Genomic DNA, 20,407 nt, shown 5'->3' on the forward strand with positions numbered 1-20,407 from the left:
CCAGATCCATTACTCATGATGTAGATAACCTGGAGCTACAACTGGTGGAAATCGCTTGTTTTTTAACCATCACAGAGACCTAGGTCAATCCAATGATCCCTGATGCTAGTGTACAGCCAATCGCTTTCTTACATTGAAATGAAATGATCTGCATTTATATAGCGCTTTTCAAGTCAATGACTTCCCAAAGCGCTTTACAACGTGCTCCACATTTCCCAATAGCGGCCTTGTATTGCAGCCATGTAACCTGCTTATTGGGGATATTAGGGGTTCAGTGTCTTACCCAAGGACACTTAGACATGTAACACGGACGAGCCGGGAATCGAACTGGGATCCCTTGATCCCAAGACGAGCGCTCTACCTCCTGAAATACTGCCGCCCCCAATTGAAAGGAGAAGCTCTACAATTTTTGTTGTACTATTTATAGTATGACAATCAAGACCAGCTGTAATTGTGTGTTCTGTGTTTTTATGTCAAAAATATAAAAGTTATATTGTTACTGTTGAACAGGGTTGGGTAGGGTTACTTTAACTTGATTACTTTCAATTACTTTTGGATTACTCCAATACCAAATATGCTAATAAAAGACAAAAGAAACTAAATATGAATAAAATTATGACTCACAACACGTGGTAAGCTTTCTCTCCTGGCTTTGATCTCTTTGATCTCTGGCAAAACGCACATAAAATGCGACAGAAACAAAATGAAAATAAATCCAAACAGCTTGCAAACATCATTTTTGCCTTTCCATGTATTCCGTTACTCCCCAAGCCTGCACAAAATTTAGTAATTTTATTCATATTTAGTTTCTTTTGTCTTTTATTAGCATATTTGGTATTGGAGTAATCCAATTTAAAGTAACCAGTTAAAGTAACCCTACCCAACCCTGCTGTTGAATATATACAATTTTAATAATATCCTACAAAAATAAATACATGTTTAGACAACCCAATAAAAAACAAAGTATTACCGTACTGAATTTCGGTTTAATTCCGCTTTGAGGAAAATTAGAAGTAGAAAGATCTATTGAAATAAAATGCTAAAGGTACCCGATATGAAACGTACGTAACAGCGTTTGCCCCGCCCCTTCTTTCTCATTTGCTCGTACAAAACACTTCATAATAAGTTTCTAAAATAAATACATTACAAAAATATACAGTTGCAAATACATCTTATACATGGTTACACATATTTACAAAGAAAGACGGTACACCGAGAGAGTTTTCAAAGCTTTAATAAGCTTTAATAATAATATTATAACTTTCATCCCAAACCGTGCCTGTGAAGGGTAGCAAAACGCTCGCAACACAGTAAACAGCTCTGTTAAAAAACATACCGTACTTGTAGTGAGCTTGGTAAGCCGTCCTTATCTTCTTCCTTATAGCTGACGTCACCAAAGTAGTCTTCTTTTAGTCTGGGAAAGTTTATCATATAGACATCGTCCCACGCTCCCTTACTCAACAACACGCTAGCATCACGCTCGCGAGGTGAAGTTTGCGCGCGATAGCTCTGTTTCCTTCTGTATCGGACTGCCCGATTGCGTTTAGCTTAAATGTTGCGTCATGTGCCTTTCTTTTTGCAATTTGCATGGTGAAAATATGTCTACGCTAATTTAATTTGTGCACAAGCTAAAAAGTTGCAGTCTAAATCTTACCTCTTGTACTCGAGCGCCGCTGGCAGCCGTTAGAAAAATTAACGTATTTTCCGCACTATAAGGCGCACCTAAAAGTCTTTATTTTTCTCAAAAGCTGACCATGCGCCTTATAATACAGTGCGCCTTATTTATGGATCAATATTAAGTCGCAAAGTCTTCCAACTAACTTGCAGCCGCCGACTCGATTTTCCCCCGAACGCCAAGTAGTCCGCGGTGTATGCTGGGATTTATATACCGGCGTTTCATTGGCTAACCAATGTGTCAATCATCATTTGAATCGATCACTATTGGCTAAACTTATTCGGAGGCAAAGGGGGCGGATCCTTTTTATCATTTACAGGCTCGTATAGGCTAAAGGGGCAAGACAAAGCCTGCAATTGGCCCAAAAAGATGTGTCAATCATCAGTTGAACCGATCACTATTGGCTAAAGTTATTCGGAGGTAAAGGGGGCGGATCCTTTTTATCATTTACACAGGCTCGCATAGGCTAAAGGGGCAAAACAAAGCCTGCAATTGGCCGAAAAAGATGAATGTGAATAGCAAGTTTGGTTGTCTACGGCATAGAGGAAACATGTTTTACCATTCTGTATTTGTAAATATTTTACTCTCCTGGATTTACTACACTCACGGATATAAGAGGACCATGGTTGCACATTATTATTGAACGCAACGACTTCGGTGAGCTACTCCGGCTATATATTTTCCCAGTATCTTGTTTCAGAGTGATCTCGATGTTCCTTTGATGGGTCTTTTTTTTTAAATTAAACTCAATTCCAAGTGTTTATTGTCATATGCACAGTAAAGTTGCGAGCGAAAAAGAAAATAGAAACTAAGGAATGGTTGGTATTTCTTGAATCCCAAGACTTTAACCTTCCGAATGATATTTGGAACGATGCATTTGACTGACATCGTATGGACACCGCATCCGCACATGTCTACCACACGTATTTGCTTCTTTACAAGCTTTCGGAATGTTAAGGGGGTAATAAATTGTCCGTACGATGTCACTCAAATGCATCGTTCCATCATTCGGAAGGTTAAAGTGAACTATCTGACTGTTTTGTCCACGTTCCCATTGTAGCGCCTTATAATCCGGTGCGCCTTATGTATGGAAGGTATAGGACCAAAAACTATTTTTTGGGGGTGCGCCCTAGAACCCGGTGCGCCCTATAGTGCAGAAAATACGGTACATAAATTGGCCGCATCACTGAATAAGCAGCAGGGTTGAAAGTTTGGGAAAAAAGTAGCAGCTTATAGTCCGGGATTTACGGTATTTGTTTTGTTGAGTGTTTTTTTATTTTTCTTTCTTATTTTTAAAATTAAATTCCTTACTCTTAGAACACTCCCACTGATATACCGTACGATTAAATCTATCGTTTTTTTTTCCTCCTAGCCTGGCCGCCTTTCTAAACTTTTCAAAAAAATTCAGCCAGTGACTGAAAAGATTTCCCCAGCCCTGGGTAGGAATACGTTTTTTGCATTGATCTTCTAGCATTGTATCGTGTTTTCATGTGCAGTCTGTTCTCCTGGCTCCTAGTAATGGACCAAAGGGAGAACAAGCGTCCGTGCAGATTATGTTTCCTGTTTGATTGCATATTTATAGATCAGTTTGCTACCCTGCCACACACACTGCATTGCCAACATGGACGTCCACCCGCCGTCTCCAAATCCCGGACGCGTTTCGGTAACCCGGTCCTGCAGACTACTCTGTAGCATGCGAGGCCTCGCGATGGATAACATGGCAATGAATGAAAATGAGGACGACTGAATTAATCGCGTAACTCGAGGAGGCGCGAGGAATCGCCTGCACCGATTTGCTTCTGCTGACAAAATCCCCACAGACAAAAGCATCTCGTGATGATTGATTTGAGTTGTGGTTTCCTGCCTAAAATAGTTTGGGGATTTTCAGGGATAGTAAAACTATATTTAAAACTATACAGTAGACCCCCCGGGTTACGGCATTCCTAGCTTTAGATGTTTTCACGTTACGATGTGAAATAAGATGTCTTTCCGACCTCTCCTTATGGCATTCCCCCACAACTGGAACCTGAGGATTATTCAATTTTTTTCTTAGCAAAAAAATGTCCCAATCAAGTGCAAGCAAGCCCTAAAATGAAATTATTGAAAAGCTGTGAAATCAAATGATAAATTGTCACGACTAGAACGAAATCAGGACCCAAAACCACAAGTTTATTGATAGAAAGAGGAAGGGCAGCACCCGCGAGCCGGTGCTCGCTGGACACGGGAAGCAAGCCGCTCATGCAATCGGATCCTGATCCGAATACGGAAGTGGATCTTCCGAAGCGGGAGATGGCGGTGTCAAGGACGGAAAAACAGGTCGATAACCGGGACAGGAGAACAAAAACGTGGCCGGGATCGAAAACGGGTTGTGTGCTGGGACGGGAGAGCAAACGTGGTCGGGATCAAAAACGGGTTGTAAGCTGGGACGGGAGAGCAAACGTGGTCGGGATCAAAAACAGGTCGGAGCCGGAGACAAACAGGGAGTTCAGGAACGGACGGGCGGGTGCAAAAACGGGACAGGCGGAAGTCAGGGTCAAAATGCTTGCCTTGTAACAACAGAGGTTCGCTGACGGACTGACAACGGGAGAGTGACAGGACTGGGCTTAAAAAGTACACGGAACCAATTAGGTAGACCGCAGCGGCTGGCGCCAAATGAGCGGACACAGGTGACGCTAATCAGTAATCATGACATGAATATGATCCGATTGCTCAATCATTTCATTTTCACAGGAAAATAATACAGTAATTCTATGTTTTGTAGCATTTTATAAATCAATTCAATACACAAGCCTTTGGATTCGATTTTATGTGCTGTAGTATAGCTTTAATGTGGGTCCACAATATTTTCCCACCACATCCTGCAAGTTTTGATCACTACCGGCGTTTCTAAAAGCCTCTCAAATTGCCTGCAATAATTCAGACCAAAGACGTTGCGCACTAAAAGCATTGCTTGGTGTCCTCATTGTCACTGTACGCCGCCCACTTCTGGGAAAATATTGAAAGAGGCAGCTGACTTAAGCATTTGATTCCTCCTCTCACATGATGTTGCAATGAGCTTGCAACGATGAGCTAACGTGTCATGGGCCAAGACCCTACCAATCTGAACTGTTTCTTGACTTGCTGTTGTTGTCGTTGGATGATGATGAATGGAATGATAGATAGATAGATAGATAGATAGATAGATAGATAGATAGATAGATAGATAGATAGATAGATAGATAGATAGATAGATAGATAGATAGATAGATAGATAGATAGAGCGCGCGAGAGAGAGAGAGAGCAAGAGAGAGATAGACAGAGAGAGACAGAGAGAGAGATACAGAGAGAGCGAGAGAGGGAGAGAGATACAGAGAGCGAGAGAGAGAGAAAGAAAGATAGAGATGGAAAGAGAGAGAGAGAGAGAGCTCGACAGAGAGAGAGGAAGAGAGAAAGAAAGAGAGAAAGAGCGAGAAATACAGAGAGAGAGAGAGAGATAGTCAAGTCAAGTCAAGTATATACAAAGAGAGAGAGATACACAGAGAGATAGATAGATAAATAGAAAAATAGACAGACAGAGAGTGAGAGACAGAGAGAGAGAGAGACAGAGAGAGAGAGAGACATAGACAGGGAGAGAGAGAGAGAGAGAAAGACAGAGAGAGAGAGAAAGACAGTCAGAGACACAGAGAGAGAGAGAGAAAGACAGAGAGAGAGAAGGGGGGATAGACAGAGAGAGAGAGAGAGAGAGAGAGGGATAGACAGAGAGTGAGAGAGAGAAAGACAGTCAGAGACACACAGAGAGAGAGAAAGACAGACAGAGACATACAGAGAGAGAGAAAGAGAGAGGGATAGACACAGAGAGAGAGAGATTGGATAGACAGAGCGAGAGAGAGATAGACAGAGAAAGAGAGAGAGAGAGATAGACACAGAGATAGCAAGAGAGAGAGATCAACACAGAGAGACAGAGAGAGAAAGAAAGAGATAGATAGACAGAGAGAGAGAGAGAGAGTGTGAGAGAGAAAGAGAAGGATAGACGCACAGAGAAAGATTAACAGACAGACAGACAGACAGATAGAATAAGAGACAGCTTGATGATGGATGGATAATTAGCTGGATAGAAGACGAGAGGGATGGGTGATTGGATGAGCAAAAACACATAAAAATGAACGGATGGGCCAACCGGTGGAGTTTAATAGGGAGACGGCTAGATGGAGGAGGGTCGCACCGTTCGAGCCCCCCCTCCCCTACCCGGATAAAGGGGCGCATTCATTGGAGGAAAAGGAAAGAGAACGAAAGCGAAGGGGTTGGAAGAAGAAACGAAAGGAGGCGGAGGAGGAGGAGAAGACGTGGTTGGTGGTAACTCTTAATTCCCCGGGACGCCTCATGTGACCAACGGTGACAGTCTCACCTCTGGTCCGGTCTGGAAGTCCTCCTTTCGCCGCTTCTCGTCGTCTTGATGCACGCGTGGTCGAACGGTGGAAGCGGGCAATTCTCTCCTTCTTGCGCGTCCGGACTGGAGCCCTCGGGTTACTTTCTCGGGTTTCACCGTCATGGCCTGGAGGGGAGCGAGGAAACGCTTCTTTTATCACCCCATCCATTACAGCAATTAAGAACCGGGGAGACTCGGAGGAGGAGATAAGGTAAAGAGCATTTTTCGTCGTGGGGTAGTTTTACTTGTTCATTCTACCTTCTTTTCTACGCGTCGAATAGGAAATTCCAGCCATTTCGGGGTTCCTCTCACCACTGATAAAACACACACGCGCGCGTGTTTTATTTGTTTTGTCTAACCTTAAAAATTCCTCGACTTATCTCGCTTCTTGCGGTTACCCCAATGAAGCGCCATTTCCGGTCGTATTTAACGATGTGAACGCAGGCCCGGAGACTACAAACTGAGGCTAAATACCCCCCTTCGGTTAGCATGGGGAAGCTAACGTTTAAACGTTAGCCTTCCTATACATTCGCATTAAAAAGATGCTCACACGGCTATTTTTCGGATATTTTGGTTGTTGAGGGGAGCACGACACGGGCAAATATGTCATTTATTTCGATGGCGGTCGTATGTACGCGGCGAGGGTGACGTGTTGAGTGGGGACCGCAAAGTTCCGTTATGTTTGTTTAGCTAGCAACTGTGGCGCTTATTAGATATAAGTTGATTTTAATGACTGTATTAATTAATGCGGGTATAGTAGTTGAAATTTCTACTTGTTCAATAAAGCATTTCAAGCAAACGTAACTTTAGTCTAGTCATGTTTATTTGTATAATCACAATAAGTCTCATAGGGCTGCTATTTTTGACACCATTGCCTTATATTGTCAACAAAAAAAATATAGGTGATTCATATGCCATAGAATAGAATGGGTTTTAAGCTTAGATTTAAACATTTCCACCGAGGTTGCAGATCGAATCTCAGGAGGAAGAGCATTCCATAGCACAGGGGCCCGAATGGAGTACGCTCTCGAACCTGCGGATCTCTTCTTGGCTCTTGTGATCACTAGTAGACCAGCATTTTCAGAGCGAAGGCTCCGGACTGGAACATAGGGGGAAGTTAAACCTGAAAGATATGATGGAGCAAGTCCATGCATGATTTTGTATAATACCAAGAGAACCTTAAAATCACATCTTAAGCTAACAAGGAGCCAATGCAGGCTAGCTAAAATCGGGGTCATGTGATCAAACTTTCTTGTCTTAGCTAAAAGTCTCGCTGCAGCATTTTGTACCAGCTGAAGGCTCTTGATTTTGGATTTCGGGAGACCGGAGAGTTGTACATTACAGTCATCGAGACTGGAACAAACGCGTGAATTATAATCCCCGCATCCGACGGAGACAGCATAGGCAAATTTTAGCAATGTTGCGAAGATGGAAAAAAGCTGTTCTCGTAATATTCTTAATGTGTGTTTGAAAGGACAGATCGGAGTCAAATATGACACCTACATTTTTGACTGAGTCACTCTGGGTGATATTACATTTGTTAATGTCCAGAGCCGTTTTTGAGAACAAGTCACGGCATTTTCATAACCATAGGGCGCACCGTGTCAAAAGGCGCAGTCTCTGTAGTTGGTCCTATTTCTGTATTTAACACATACTGCACGATACAACGCGGGTGCCCTCTACTGCGACCGCCTTACGACAACACAGACAAGCATACGAGTGTGCTGGATTGTAGTTTATTTAAGTATTGATCACAAAGTAAAACAAGACACAATGTCCAGGTTTCCGCCTTTTCTAAAACGCAGCATTACGTTGGCATAGGACGAATTTTAGCAATGTTGCGATGATGGAAAAAATATGTTCTAGTAGTATTCTTAATGTGTGTTTGAAAGGACAGATTGGGGTCAAATATGACACCTACATTTTTGACTGAGTCACTCTGGGTGATATGACCTTTGTCAATGTTCACAGCAGTTTTTGAGAACAAGTCACGGCATTTAGATGGATCTCTTCTTGGCTCTTAGGATCACTAATAAACGAGCATTTTCGGAGCGAAGGCTCCGGACCGGAACATAGGGGGAAATTAAATCTGAAAGATATGAGGGAGCAAGTCCATGCATGATTTGTATACTACCAACAGAACCATGAACTGACATCTTAAGCTAACAGGGAGCCAATGCAGGTTAGCTGAAATCGGGGTCATGTGATCAAACTTTCTTGTCTTAGTTAAAAGCTTCGCTGCAGCATTTTGTACTAGCTGAAGGCTCTTGATTTTGGATTTCGGGTGACCGGAGAGTAGTGCATCACAGTAATCAAGACGGGAGGTAACAAACTCATGAATTATACCCGCATCCGACTGAGACAGCATAGTTTTAACAAATGCTGAAAAGTTACTCGATTAAATCAAATGCACGAGAATTTAAACGGTATTTGGTGTGCTGGATACATTGTTAAGGAATATCACACCAAAGCAACCCCAAAAAGAACTAAACGTGATAAATGCCCTTGCATCTCAAGCAAAGGTTTTAATTAGTCACCCATAAATGTAAGTTTTCTCTCTTTCTCTGTCCATTTGGGCGATAAAATATTATTTTCAGTTATATTATCACGAAATATCACACAAAAATAACCTATAAATAAATTAACTGAAAAATGTTCTTGAATTGGCCATTTACAGTACACACAGAATACAGTGACATCATCACATCAATTTATTTGTATAGCAAAACACAACAAACTGCAGCTCAAAGTGCAGTCACAAAAAGCACATAAAACAACCTTTTAAAGAAAAAATCGTGGAACTGTGATAAATGTCCTTAAATCTCAAGCAAAGGTTTAAAGTAGTTTTGCAAATGTGTGACCCTCATAAATGAGTGCGATAACTTAACCTTATTTTGATGAAGGTCAACACTTATTTTGAAAAGTATTGCACACAATTTACATTTTTTTAAATATATTCACATGGTTAAAAACCAAATACAATTTACAGCTTGTTGTCATGTAGATAGGAACCATGATCGTAAAGGACTAAATTTAAGCAGAGTTGATAAATGTCCTTACACGTGGAAATCAAATGTACAATAATCCAACAACATTTGGAGTGTCATGGAATATCAAACAATAAAAACCTACAATAGAAAAATAAACTTGGGTATGGATGTGATCAATTTTCTCAGAACTATTTGCAAAGAAAAACCAGTTCAACATTATCTAATCAATATTAATTTGTAAAGAAACACACAACAAAAAACAATTTTGTTTTCAAAACAGTTTGTTTTTAAAACATGCAAATAAAAATTTTTTTTCTAGTGTAACAACGTTGATTTAACTATGTCGAAAATGAACAAGTACAAGAACATGGGTACTAAGAAAAATGCATCTTTTACCGAACATACTGCAGATTCATACAAAAATGAAAAATAAACAATAATAATTTACTACAGTGCTAAGTAAGTAGAGACATAAATCCACAAATGAACCTCTGTCCATTTTTTTTAGGTACAGGCAGATAAATAATAAATAAAAATCAAGTAAACCCCTTTTATTCCTGTAAAACACAAATAGGCTCATTAACAGCAGTAGAACAGTAAATAAAACAAATACCATGTGCATTTTGTGAAATGCATTCACACTTGCAGTCTGGAAATCAACCCTATTCTTTACAGTTTGAAATCAAATGGTAAATTATCTGCATTTATATAGCTCTTTTCAAGTCAATGAAGACCTCCCAAAGCGCTTTACAATGTGCTTCACACTTTCCCATTCACACACACACACATAGGGAGTCAGCCATGCAAGGCGCCTACCTGCTTATTGGGGGCATTAGGGATTCGGTGTCTTTGCTTGAATGACAATGTACTGAAAAATACAAAAAAAAAGATAATAAAATTCGATTCCCGGCTCCTCCACTGATGTTTGTTGTTTTTAACGTTTTAACTACTGACATTTGTTCTTCAGACAGCATGCATTTATTTTGAATTTGTTTGGCAGGCAAAGTCTGGCATTACGTTCAAGCTTTCGTTTGTCACAAAATATATGCATATAAATGGTACAATTGATGTCATCAAAATAGCATTAGCTTTAATGTTACTTGAATCTTACAGAGGCGAGTCAGACTCCATTTCGTTCAACTGTCCGGCGTGTTCTTTAAACGTTCTTGCGTAACCGAGCTACTGCCAGGATACGCATGGCCTACTTTCCAAGTAATGTTTTTATCCGCCGTAGGCCCGAGTGATGTACGAACCCTGTTCTTACATAGTGATTGTGAGTGTCACCAAAAAAACTGGATTGGCAACCAATCCAGGATGTAGAAACAGTCATGAATTCATGAAGCTAGGAAAATGATCCAACTCCTCTGTGTCCAGAAATGAAACTTTTGAATATCTTAACAATGGGAGGCCTATGAGGTTTAGGTGGTCAGATTCTAACCTAGATCCAAAGCCACTCCTGGTTGTGGCAATTAGGCTGCCAGGCTTTCCACATGAATAGGGTTAGTCATAGAACCCTGAGTACCGTTTAAATGTCAAATATATAATACAAACTCGCACAATAATGAATTTTGCGAACGCAGTGAATGTCTGTATAGGGTTTATGTCAGGGGTTAAAGTGGTGCCTGCAGGTACCAGCAAGTCCTCGAGAAACACCTGAGTAGCCCTGGTTCTTAGAATAGCTCACTAGTGCTGGGTCATAGTCATTTTCTCAGAAATTTGATTTTTCATTGGTAGGATGTTTAACTGGTTGACCTTATTTTATCTATCTATCTACCCTGGTCATATCCCTCGAGGGGGTTGACCGACAGCAAGACAAACACATACACAAAAACAAAGAATAGAAAATAGTTAAAAAGTAGCAAAAAAAACCCACAAAAAAATGACCATGGCCAACCCAAATGCCCAATTACCCAAACAAGTTAAGAACCTGGGCACCCAATTTGGTCATGCATTTGTCCCTCCGGATGAAATGGGACACAAAAAAGCAAGCATGTCACTCGGGTCAGGGTGTCACAACACACTTCTGTTCAACAGCAAGGCCCGACAGCTTTATCTGCTTTACCCCCTGCATCATACAGGTGCCTTTCCCATCCCTTAGAACACGTCCAAACATCCCACTATCCTTTCACAACACCTTTCCACTCAGTCCTATCATCAACAAGAACTCTAGTTTCCACTACATTAGACCTCTTTCCTCCAGTGCACTCATAACACCATCCATCCAGGTCAATCGCAGCCTTCCTCTTGGTCTCCTTCCATTTACTTCTGCTCTGCAACCCTATTTTAACCTTCTCATAATTACAATTTGCTAAGAACATAATAATATCATAGCAATAACTTGATTGTTATTTTATAAATGCATATCTAACTGGTCATATCAATGTGGCTCACGACTGCTTATAGCACAGGCGGCCCGCGGGCCGGATCAGGCCCGCTAAGGGATTGAATCTGGCCCGCTGACAACACTCAGAGAAGCGCAAGAGAAAAACAAGCTGCAGGTTGAAATATGTCAATTTGATGTTGCCAAAGAAAGGTGCCTCGAACAAAGACACTGTACTTGTATTTCTTTTTCTCTCTCTCTCTGTCTCCTTGTTTTCCACCCCTTTTCTCCCACTCTCTGTCTCTGTCTCTTTCACTCTCTTTGTCTCTCTTTTTCTCTTCCTTTGTTGCTCTTTGTCTCTTTCTCTCTCTGTGTCTTTTTAACTTCTTTTGCTCTAACTTCCCTTTATCCCTTTCTCTCTTTTTTCTTTCTCTCCTCATACCCTTCGTGTTTTCTTTTCTCTTTTCTCTCCTTCTGTCTTTCTATTTCTCTTTGGATTTCTTTCTTTGCTCCTTTCTTTTCCCCCTCTCTCACGACTTTTTATCTTTTGTTTCTCACGCTCTCTCCCTCTCTCTCTTTTTCTTTCTTTGTCCCGCCCTCTCTCCTTTTCCCTCCCTCTTTCTCTTATTTCTTTATCTCTCTTTTTCTTTCTCTTTAATCTACTAGTCCGGCCCCCGACAGAATGTTTGTTCTAACGTGTGGCCCCCGAGTTAAAATGAGTTTGACACCCCTGGCTTATAGTGTTTGAGCTTTTAAACATAAACCGATGAAATTAGTGCTTTGACTGTAAACTACATTTCCAACAATGCCTGACAACTACAATATTCTCAAAATTACGCCAGAATTGAGAAATAAATTACCCTAAAAATGTCCAGGAAGATTTATTGTACAGTGGTACCTCTACATACAAGATAAATAAATTTGTGTCTGAAATTGCTCGTACTTTGGATGAAATCCACGCAGACTTTCACTTCGGTGCTTTTTTTAAGTCAAGTTAAGTCATGTTTATTTGTATAGCCCTTAATCACAAATAGTCTCAAAGGGCTGCAAAGACTATTGCAAACTACAGACTATTATGACACCATCCCACCATCAAAAACCTATATTTGTGATACCTTCGATATCCAAACAATGCTTTGCATAAACGCAAGGGCACTTTGCTTGCAAAATACCATCTTATTGCACGAACACTAAAATTATGCATGAACATTGCAAGAACTTTTCAGCCCTCAATGTTTTAGGTGACGTGATCACCAGATTTAGGTTGTGAAGGCGATCTTGGTCGTACACTAAACGTCGTCCCTCCTCCCTGTCACGAATGCACATGGTCCTCTTATTTTTTTTAAAAAAGAATTGAGCTTTGAAGCATTAACGGTCACTACTGTTATCGTCACTTTTCTCAACAGACTGCGTGTACTCTGCCGCCGAATTTCAGCATGTGGGGCACGGAGTACACTGCCATAAAGTGTCATACAGGAAGCAAAACTCGGCACGATGTATGTAAACAACAATTTGAACAAAGCCACTGGCGTTTTATCATACTGAAAATATTCCCAGAGGGTTGATATTTAACCGAGAAGCTGCGCCAGAGAATAGTTAAAAAAAATAAAATCTTTTTTTTACATTTTGGCACTCAGGCACAGTGCTCCTGAAAACGTGTTTATATGTTATGGCACTGAATGATTTTATACATTCAGGTTTACTTTAAATGGAGTAGTTATTTATTTTACATACCAATTACATTAGGTTATATTTATAAGTTACACCAGGACCTTTGAAGACAGCCATTATGCTGATGTGGCCCTCAATGAAAATGAGTTTGACACCCCGGCTTTAAAGGAATCCTTTGCATGTCCTAATCCTCACATGTTCTATCTGGATGATCTAGCTCCTGCCCTGCTGCACCATGCGACAACAGTTCCCCCACACCCTTGAAACGGCTTTCCTGACAAATTCGGTTATCAGAAATTCAAACGCTTACTATCCCTTTTTTCAGGTGATGACCTGGGTAGTGCCATGTGAATGAAGACCATGAAGCCCACACACAAGCTGCTGTTCGTCCTGTGCCCCATGCTGGTCCTGGGCTTTATTTATTACTCATCGGGCAAGTTACATCTCAACGTATGGGGCCAGAAGCAACGTAAGTCACAATCCTATTCATCAGTAGTTTTCTTTTCCTTCGGTTAAACTTTGACATTTCTGCTTTTGTGCTGATTTACGCATGATCATTTGTCAGTTTCTGTCTGGTTACATATTTTCTTCTTTTCATCAACTCCTTTACTGTTTGTTCAAACCTTTAACGTGTGTTTGACCCCTCCTACGATGGATATTGCAAGGAACACTCAACACGAGACTTCCTTGTGCATGTTTTATTGGCCTTTCCATTGCTGGCATGTTGGAAACACTTGAACCACCCGAATAGGTTGTGCAAGCATGACATCATTTCGACTTTCCTTTTGACTTTTCAAACAATCCGCAGTGAGGGAATTAGGCGTTTTTTACTTGTAAAAGTTAAAAACGTGTTTTCCCCAGTTAAAATGTCGCACAGTAGACCCCGGGCTAAGTTATTTATCTTTACTGAAGTGAGGATTGGAAAGTGAAATTACCATATAGCAATGGATAGAAACCTATGGTAATTAGTAAATGCTTCCCGAAACCCGGTACCCCAGAAATAAACATTAAAACAATTGTTTGTAGCAAGTACTACATTATGTGTAATATATGTGCATATGATAAATAATATAAATGAATATACATGTGGAGGAAAAATGCATTTTTATTTCCCTTTGGTTTGACATAAGCGAGTTGAGTGGAGTAGCATATGGGTGCAGAGAAGGGGGAGGACGCGGTGATGGGGATTAAAAAGAAAAAGATTTGAAACCTTTCACTTGCAAGGATTGGCATGCCCTTAGAAGATTTTCTTGCTTTAATCGTCTACTTATTTTTAATAATGGTCCCGATTAATTATGGCCATGCAACAAAGTGAGGGCGGTGATTCATGGCCTTCTTTGTATTTCTAGATAATCGCGAGCTTCGTTTCCACGGTTATCATATTTCTTTCTTCTCTCTTTAGCATCACTGCAAGCCTTGGAACTATAACTAATAAATACAGTGCAAAAAATACAGTATACTAACACTGACTTGCAAAGCACACGAGACTCTGAACTGGAGGTAAGATATGGCCTAAAATATACAGCCTGACCTGATCGGGACCTCTGGTATTGAAGCCTGAGCCGTACCAATTAACTTGATTTGAGAGTCCAATCCTGAAGCAAACTCAAATTTTCATATTTTATATTTGAGGACTCGGGGAGGAGGGGTGCTTTTGAAACAAATTTCAGGTCTGGCTTGGGCCTGAGATCTTATCTCCATGCTGAACTCTATAAAGAAAGGGAAGGCATTGTGGGAGGTAGTTGAGCCAATAGCATATCGTATTTTCATGATGCCCTGACTTATACGAATAGCAGACCAGCATTTTCTATTATTTCAAACAATAGCAGACGGACATAAAGACATATCTCGTGAAACGCTAGTATGCTGCAAAATTAGTATTTCATAGGCAATAAATAATTCGTTGTTGTAGTGGTATAGTGAGGAAAATGCTGTAAACACATCTTATTCCAGACTTAAAGTGAAACTATCGTAAGGTAGGTTTGAAGTAACATGGGGTGTTGTACTCTATTTGTTATGCATCCTTCAGTGTCATCATGAATGAAACATAATTTACATTAACATCCGCTTTTTAAAATTTGTTGCTCAACATTAGGTCATGTGCACAGATATAACCTGAATGAAGTGCTGCGTTCTACCATTTATGAATGAACGTTTTCAGTTTTTGTTTTCAGAAAGGTTCCTTTTCAATGTTTACTAGCTAACAAAAAAGTCCTATTTACTACTTTTTTTTCTAAAGGTTTGTGTTGGAATACCGCTGACGTGACAGTGAACACATAGTTTGGAAAAGGATTTGGACCCATTAAGCCTTGACACTTGCCAATGGACACAGGCTTTGTGTTCTGGTATCTATTTATGAACTTCCTGAAAATGCATTATATCCCAGCAGAGGGGGCTACAACATCTTTTTAAAATCCGAGCCCCAATTTTGTACTAAAGCCTGGAACTGATGAAAGTGTTTGCTCTTTCTCTCTTTTCTTTTGAAAACTTGCCCTTAGCAAATTTTTCTTTCAATAGAGCAGCATCTTTTTTCTTCAACTATTATTATGTTTTAATCATAATATGTTGTCATGTGACAATTGTAGGTAGTCAACAAACATTTTATTTTAAGCAATGCATTTACTAAGGATTTGAAATTTGAAATATAGGTCATCTCATAATGATCATTCTACAAAACCTTATAAAATCTACCTCCGAAAACACTTTTACCAAGTCACCAAAACATATTGCTCCTACAAACCATATCATTGGATTTTCAAACTTTTGATGAGCCAGTATGCGTAAAATACTAAACAAAAACACACATGACACACGAGGGTACACAACATTACAACTACATTTTAATGCTGAAATGTTTTGATTTCAATTTAGTGCAAACACACTGTGTCTATCAAAGACTGTTAAAAAATAAATAAATCAACGAATACTTAGTGTTGATAACCTGAAGTGGTCAGGACTTAGATAATTCCCATTCCTAATGGTGCCTTAACAGTTATTTATTTATAAACAAATTTTGTGATACAGTATTTTAGAAAATCTAGACAAATGTTGTAGGATTACCGGTATTCTTCAGTCTGGTAAAGATGACACGAGGTCCCCGAAACTAAAACAGACCAGTTTATTTTTATTTAATTACCATTTGTGGTGTGCCAGGGGAAAAAGAGCATTGTTGATAACCTTAACATGTTGCACATCTTGCACAATATTTCCATCAATTGACACGATCGGTCAAAACAAGTTTTGTTGTTGTTGTTGTTGTGCATACAATGCTGCACAGCCCAATGGTCTCAAATTATTGTACAGATTGTGTCACTTTTGCCAAACAAGCCATAGATTAATATTATGCTCAACTCCAATTCATAACTTCCAATTATTCTTGGCTGCCATTGGCAGGTTACACTGTGAGAGGTTGGATGGGTAAACTATATTAGTTGGATGACACACGTATCTTGTTAGTTACTGCTGTTTGCGACCTTGCGTTGCACAATATTTGGTCAAAAAAGGTCGATGTAACAAATCTTATCTACCTTCTGCTATCATCAGCTGAAATTTTTTTGTCTCGCTCAATATTTACTCGAAATGCCACGGCCATTTCACCCTGGATTCCAGTGGAAGAATGGCTTTATACTCCTATGGAGGATTTTGTCTTATTCTTTGAAATGCTGCTGTGGACTCACAGATTGTTAAGAGGATGTGGATGTTTAGTCATATTTTATCTGGCTGTTAAATTGTGGAATCCGTCTGATCTGTAATCCATACAGATACATTTGCCGCTCTGTTGACCTTTTAAACATAGTTAGCAATGATGAAGAAGTACTCAACCGGCTGCTTACTGCAGATCAGCCAGATGGTCGCTATAGCTATAGTGGTTTTAGGCCATGTGTTATTTTATACAACTTCTTAAATTAAATCTTAACAGTCTCAAGATCTGTCTCATCTACCATATTTATTGCTATATGTCATTGTTAATACAGTAGAGCCCTTAGATACAATATTAAATCGTTCTGAGGTAGGGATCGCAATAAAGGGGGATGGAAACTCATGGGAATGCGCGGCTAATACAATCCAACACCCCCCGGGACCATATATAAAACATGAAAGTAACTAAACACAATATAGTGAGTACTACATATAAGTCATTTACATGCGGATGAATAAATACTGTTATAATTCTGAACCACGGGTGCCCCAGATACAACACATTACAATAACAAAATGGTAAGTTCTACATAGGTGCAATATAATTGTATTTGATTTTGGTGTGAAATGATTTGAGCTGGTCAAGTGGAGAACCGGCTGGATGCAGAGAATAGGAAGAAAAAACGAGGGCTTATTAAAAAAATTAAACTGATTTTGTCATGGCCTTAAAAAGATTCCCTTGCTTTATTCGCCTCTGTATTCCTAATAATTGTCCCAAATGTCGATCGGGTACGGTCATGCAATTTCGCTAGGTTATTGATTTGTGGGTCTTCTTCGTAATACTTGATAATTTCAAGCTTTATTTCAATGGTTTCATTTCAATCATGTTTTTGATTCTCAGTTCAATCTCCCTGGAAGCCTTGGGATCCATAGCGTAAAAATAAAGTACAAAAAATACACTAGTGTATTCCAGTAACTCGGTAAGTCTTTAAATAACACACAAGATTCTGAACTGAATTAAGAGAGAGGCACTGTGGAAGGTAGTTCACCCAATAGCATATGGGCATGCTAAAGCCTTATCTTTTGATTATTTTTCAAAAGATAACTTTTATCATGTTTTGCTCTAATAGGTCATTCATTAAACATGACATCTTTGCAAAGAAGCTTTGGTAATTCATCCCTAAAGCCCAGCTTGGTTTTCTCCATGGATTGTCTTACTTTATCCTACCTTTAGTGCTGAGCCAGTCATCTTTCGTTTCAGCTGAAACTGAGATCAGGGTGATCAACCAGAGGAATTTGAGCTTCCATAAATGGCCAGGCTCGTTTTCAAGCTAGTATCAATATTGATTGAACCCTGTTAGTTAAATGTTATGTAATGTACTAAAATTTCTTGGTACTCTATGTTTCTTTTGAACTGGTTGTGTTAAGAGTAGTGCTATAAAGCAATGCAACATATTTATTCAGGTCTATTCTCAATTTAGCATCTTTAACTTTTAAATCTATGTGAAATTGAATGTGCACCAGGTTCTTTATGTTGTTTTGTGTTTCCTGATGTTGCATTCTGTTTAATGGGCTTTTTCCTTGCCCTCATGTAGGTTTTAGATCAGGGGATGATATAATAATGGTGTTGTTTGCACCCCTTAAGACTCTTTGTGATTAAGAGCTATACAAATAAACATGACTTGACTTTACTTGACTTCTGTATAGTGTTGAGGGTTCAGTCAACAGTTCTAACGAGTGGCAGGATTTCCAGCAGCTCGTTTTGAGGAGACTAAGTCGTTTTTATTTCCTGTCCCTTCTTCGAAACAAAAAAAGATCTCTAAAAGAATGTTCTCCAACTATACTTTTGTTTACCAGGCCTCCTTGAGTGTGTAGAAAACATCACATTACCATCACCCGTCTCATAATAAATGGCAACCCAAACAACCATTTTTTAAAAGTCATTTTCTGTCAATATCTGCATTTTTCCGTGTTCAATCAGTCCTCACAAGTCTATAGCCGTAATCATTTCCCAGTATCTTAACCCCCTTTTGTTTTCAGAGCTTGGTGCAGAAGTGACGTCTGTAATCGTCTCTAACAGCAATGAAGTGAAACAAATTGCAGGTAGTGGGCCCGGGGCCGCCCATTTAACCCGGTGACTTGTCGAGCGTTGGGATGCTTGGTGATGGTCCTTGATTTCCATGGCATTCAAATCACTCCTAACTGAACAAATGATGCTGCGCCTTTACCTTTCCGTCGCCCTTTCCTTTTCATTTCTGAGGTGGTTGTTTGTTTGTTTCGTCTTCATGAGACGCTCAACATTAAGCTGCAATAATATCCTAAGCACAGTAAGTGTGCGTTTGGATTTAATGCGGTTTCCATTTCATCTGGCTTTAAATATATAATCGGGCATTGACAACTCGGCCTGCTGGTAATAAATCTACTAAATCATTTTTCTCCTTCCTGTGCCCTCGTTTGGTTCCCTTAGCTTTATTTTCAAATGAAATGCTTCTGACAAAGACTGGCCTCTAACGCTGCTGACTAACCCTTTTGTGTTTCAGAGCTGGAAACGGATATCTCCGTGGGACGAATAGTAGGCTCAGGTACATCTGCAGCTCTGTCAGGTCAAACTTTAACCCAGGGGTCCCCAAACTTTTTCCTGTGAGAACCACATAACTTTTCTGTTTTTCTGATGAAGAGCCGGGGTCACAATCCAATAACCCTCTTCATAGAACATAAGTCCGAAAATGAATAGCATGGAAATAAAGAATTAACAAATAACACTCTCTGGATTCTTCTCAGAACAAGAGTAAGTCAGTAAATTACACTATTTATGAAATAAATACTAACCAAATAACACTCTGTGGGTTCATCACAGAAAAATGTCAACAGAACAGCTTACTTGTCAGAGTATTGGACCACTAGTGGTGTAACTGCTTGCTATAATATCATTAAAATGTATAATGTATCATATACAGTGCGCTTATTTTACATTTATGAAGTTCTGGGTCGAATCCCACCTCTCATATGTTGTTTATGTTTTCTAGAGTTCTAAGACACTTCTGAAATTAATTCTGGCGACCTGTGTAAACTAGTGCAGTATACCCTTGCTTACACAAGGTTCACTTTTCACGGTCTTGCATCGTGCATTATGTTCTGTATTCTGGTTGACTAAAAAATAATTATTTGACCGTAGAGTAATTATATTTGAAATAAACAACGTTTATTCTGAACTTTTATTTGGTAGAGAAAAAGAGAGAAGAGTGAGAGAGCAGAAGAGAAGCAAAAATGAGAAAGACAGAAAAGAAAACTAAGTGGGGAAAGAGAGAAAACAGAGAGATAATTTAAGAGAAAGAAACCGAAAAAATAAGTCCATGAAGACCTTTGAGACTCTTTGTGGTTAAGGACTATACAAAGAAACTTGACTTGCAAAAAGGCATTGTTGTTTATTCATTAAGTCACTACTTTTAGTCACAGTACCAAAGACGAATGTTAATTTTGTTGTGCGTTTCACACGTTTCAATGACATTAAATCATATTCTTTTCTTCAATTCTAAGCATTGTAAGAGACAAATACATTGTCATTGTAACATGTGAAATGCACAACAAAATTAATATTTGCTTCCTCTACCGCGACTGAAGATAGTGTTATCATGAGATAAAAACAATGCCTTTTCATATGTCATCTATATCACTGTTTGTCCACACTGCTGCAACCCAGGTCTGTT

At 39.6% G+C, this 20,407-nt stretch overlaps 1 protein-coding gene across 3 annotated transcripts in view; it reads left to right on the top strand.

The window, feature by feature from the left end:
* Positions 1-5,937: 5,937 nt before the first annotated feature.
* Positions 5,938-20,407, top strand: part of st3gal3b (ST3 beta-galactoside alpha-2,3-sialyltransferase 3b) — a 59,234-nt gene continuing 44,764 nt past the window's right edge. The window contains exons 1-4 of one of the 3 annotated variants that reach the window (XM_088348903.1): positions 5,938-6,291; positions 13,387-13,530; positions 18,741-18,803; positions 19,241-19,282. In XM_088348903.1, coding sequence (XP_088205029.1) covers positions 13,413-13,530; positions 18,741-18,803; positions 19,241-19,282 — 223 coding nt within the window. In that variant the 5' untranslated portion in view covers positions 5,938-6,291; positions 13,387-13,412. The remainder of the gene's footprint in view (positions 6,292-13,386; positions 13,531-18,740; positions 18,804-19,240; positions 19,283-20,407) is intronic. The other 2 variants (XM_088348913.1, XM_088348921.1) reach the window with 2 other exon arrangements.

This window comes from Urocampus carinirostris, chromosome 1, assembly GCF_059441175.1.
Source record: "Urocampus carinirostris isolate Australia breed hairy pipefish chromosome 1, RoL_Ucar_1.0, whole genome shotgun sequence".
Lineage (NCBI taxonomy): Eukaryota > Metazoa > Chordata > Actinopteri > Syngnathiformes > Syngnathidae > Urocampus > Urocampus carinirostris.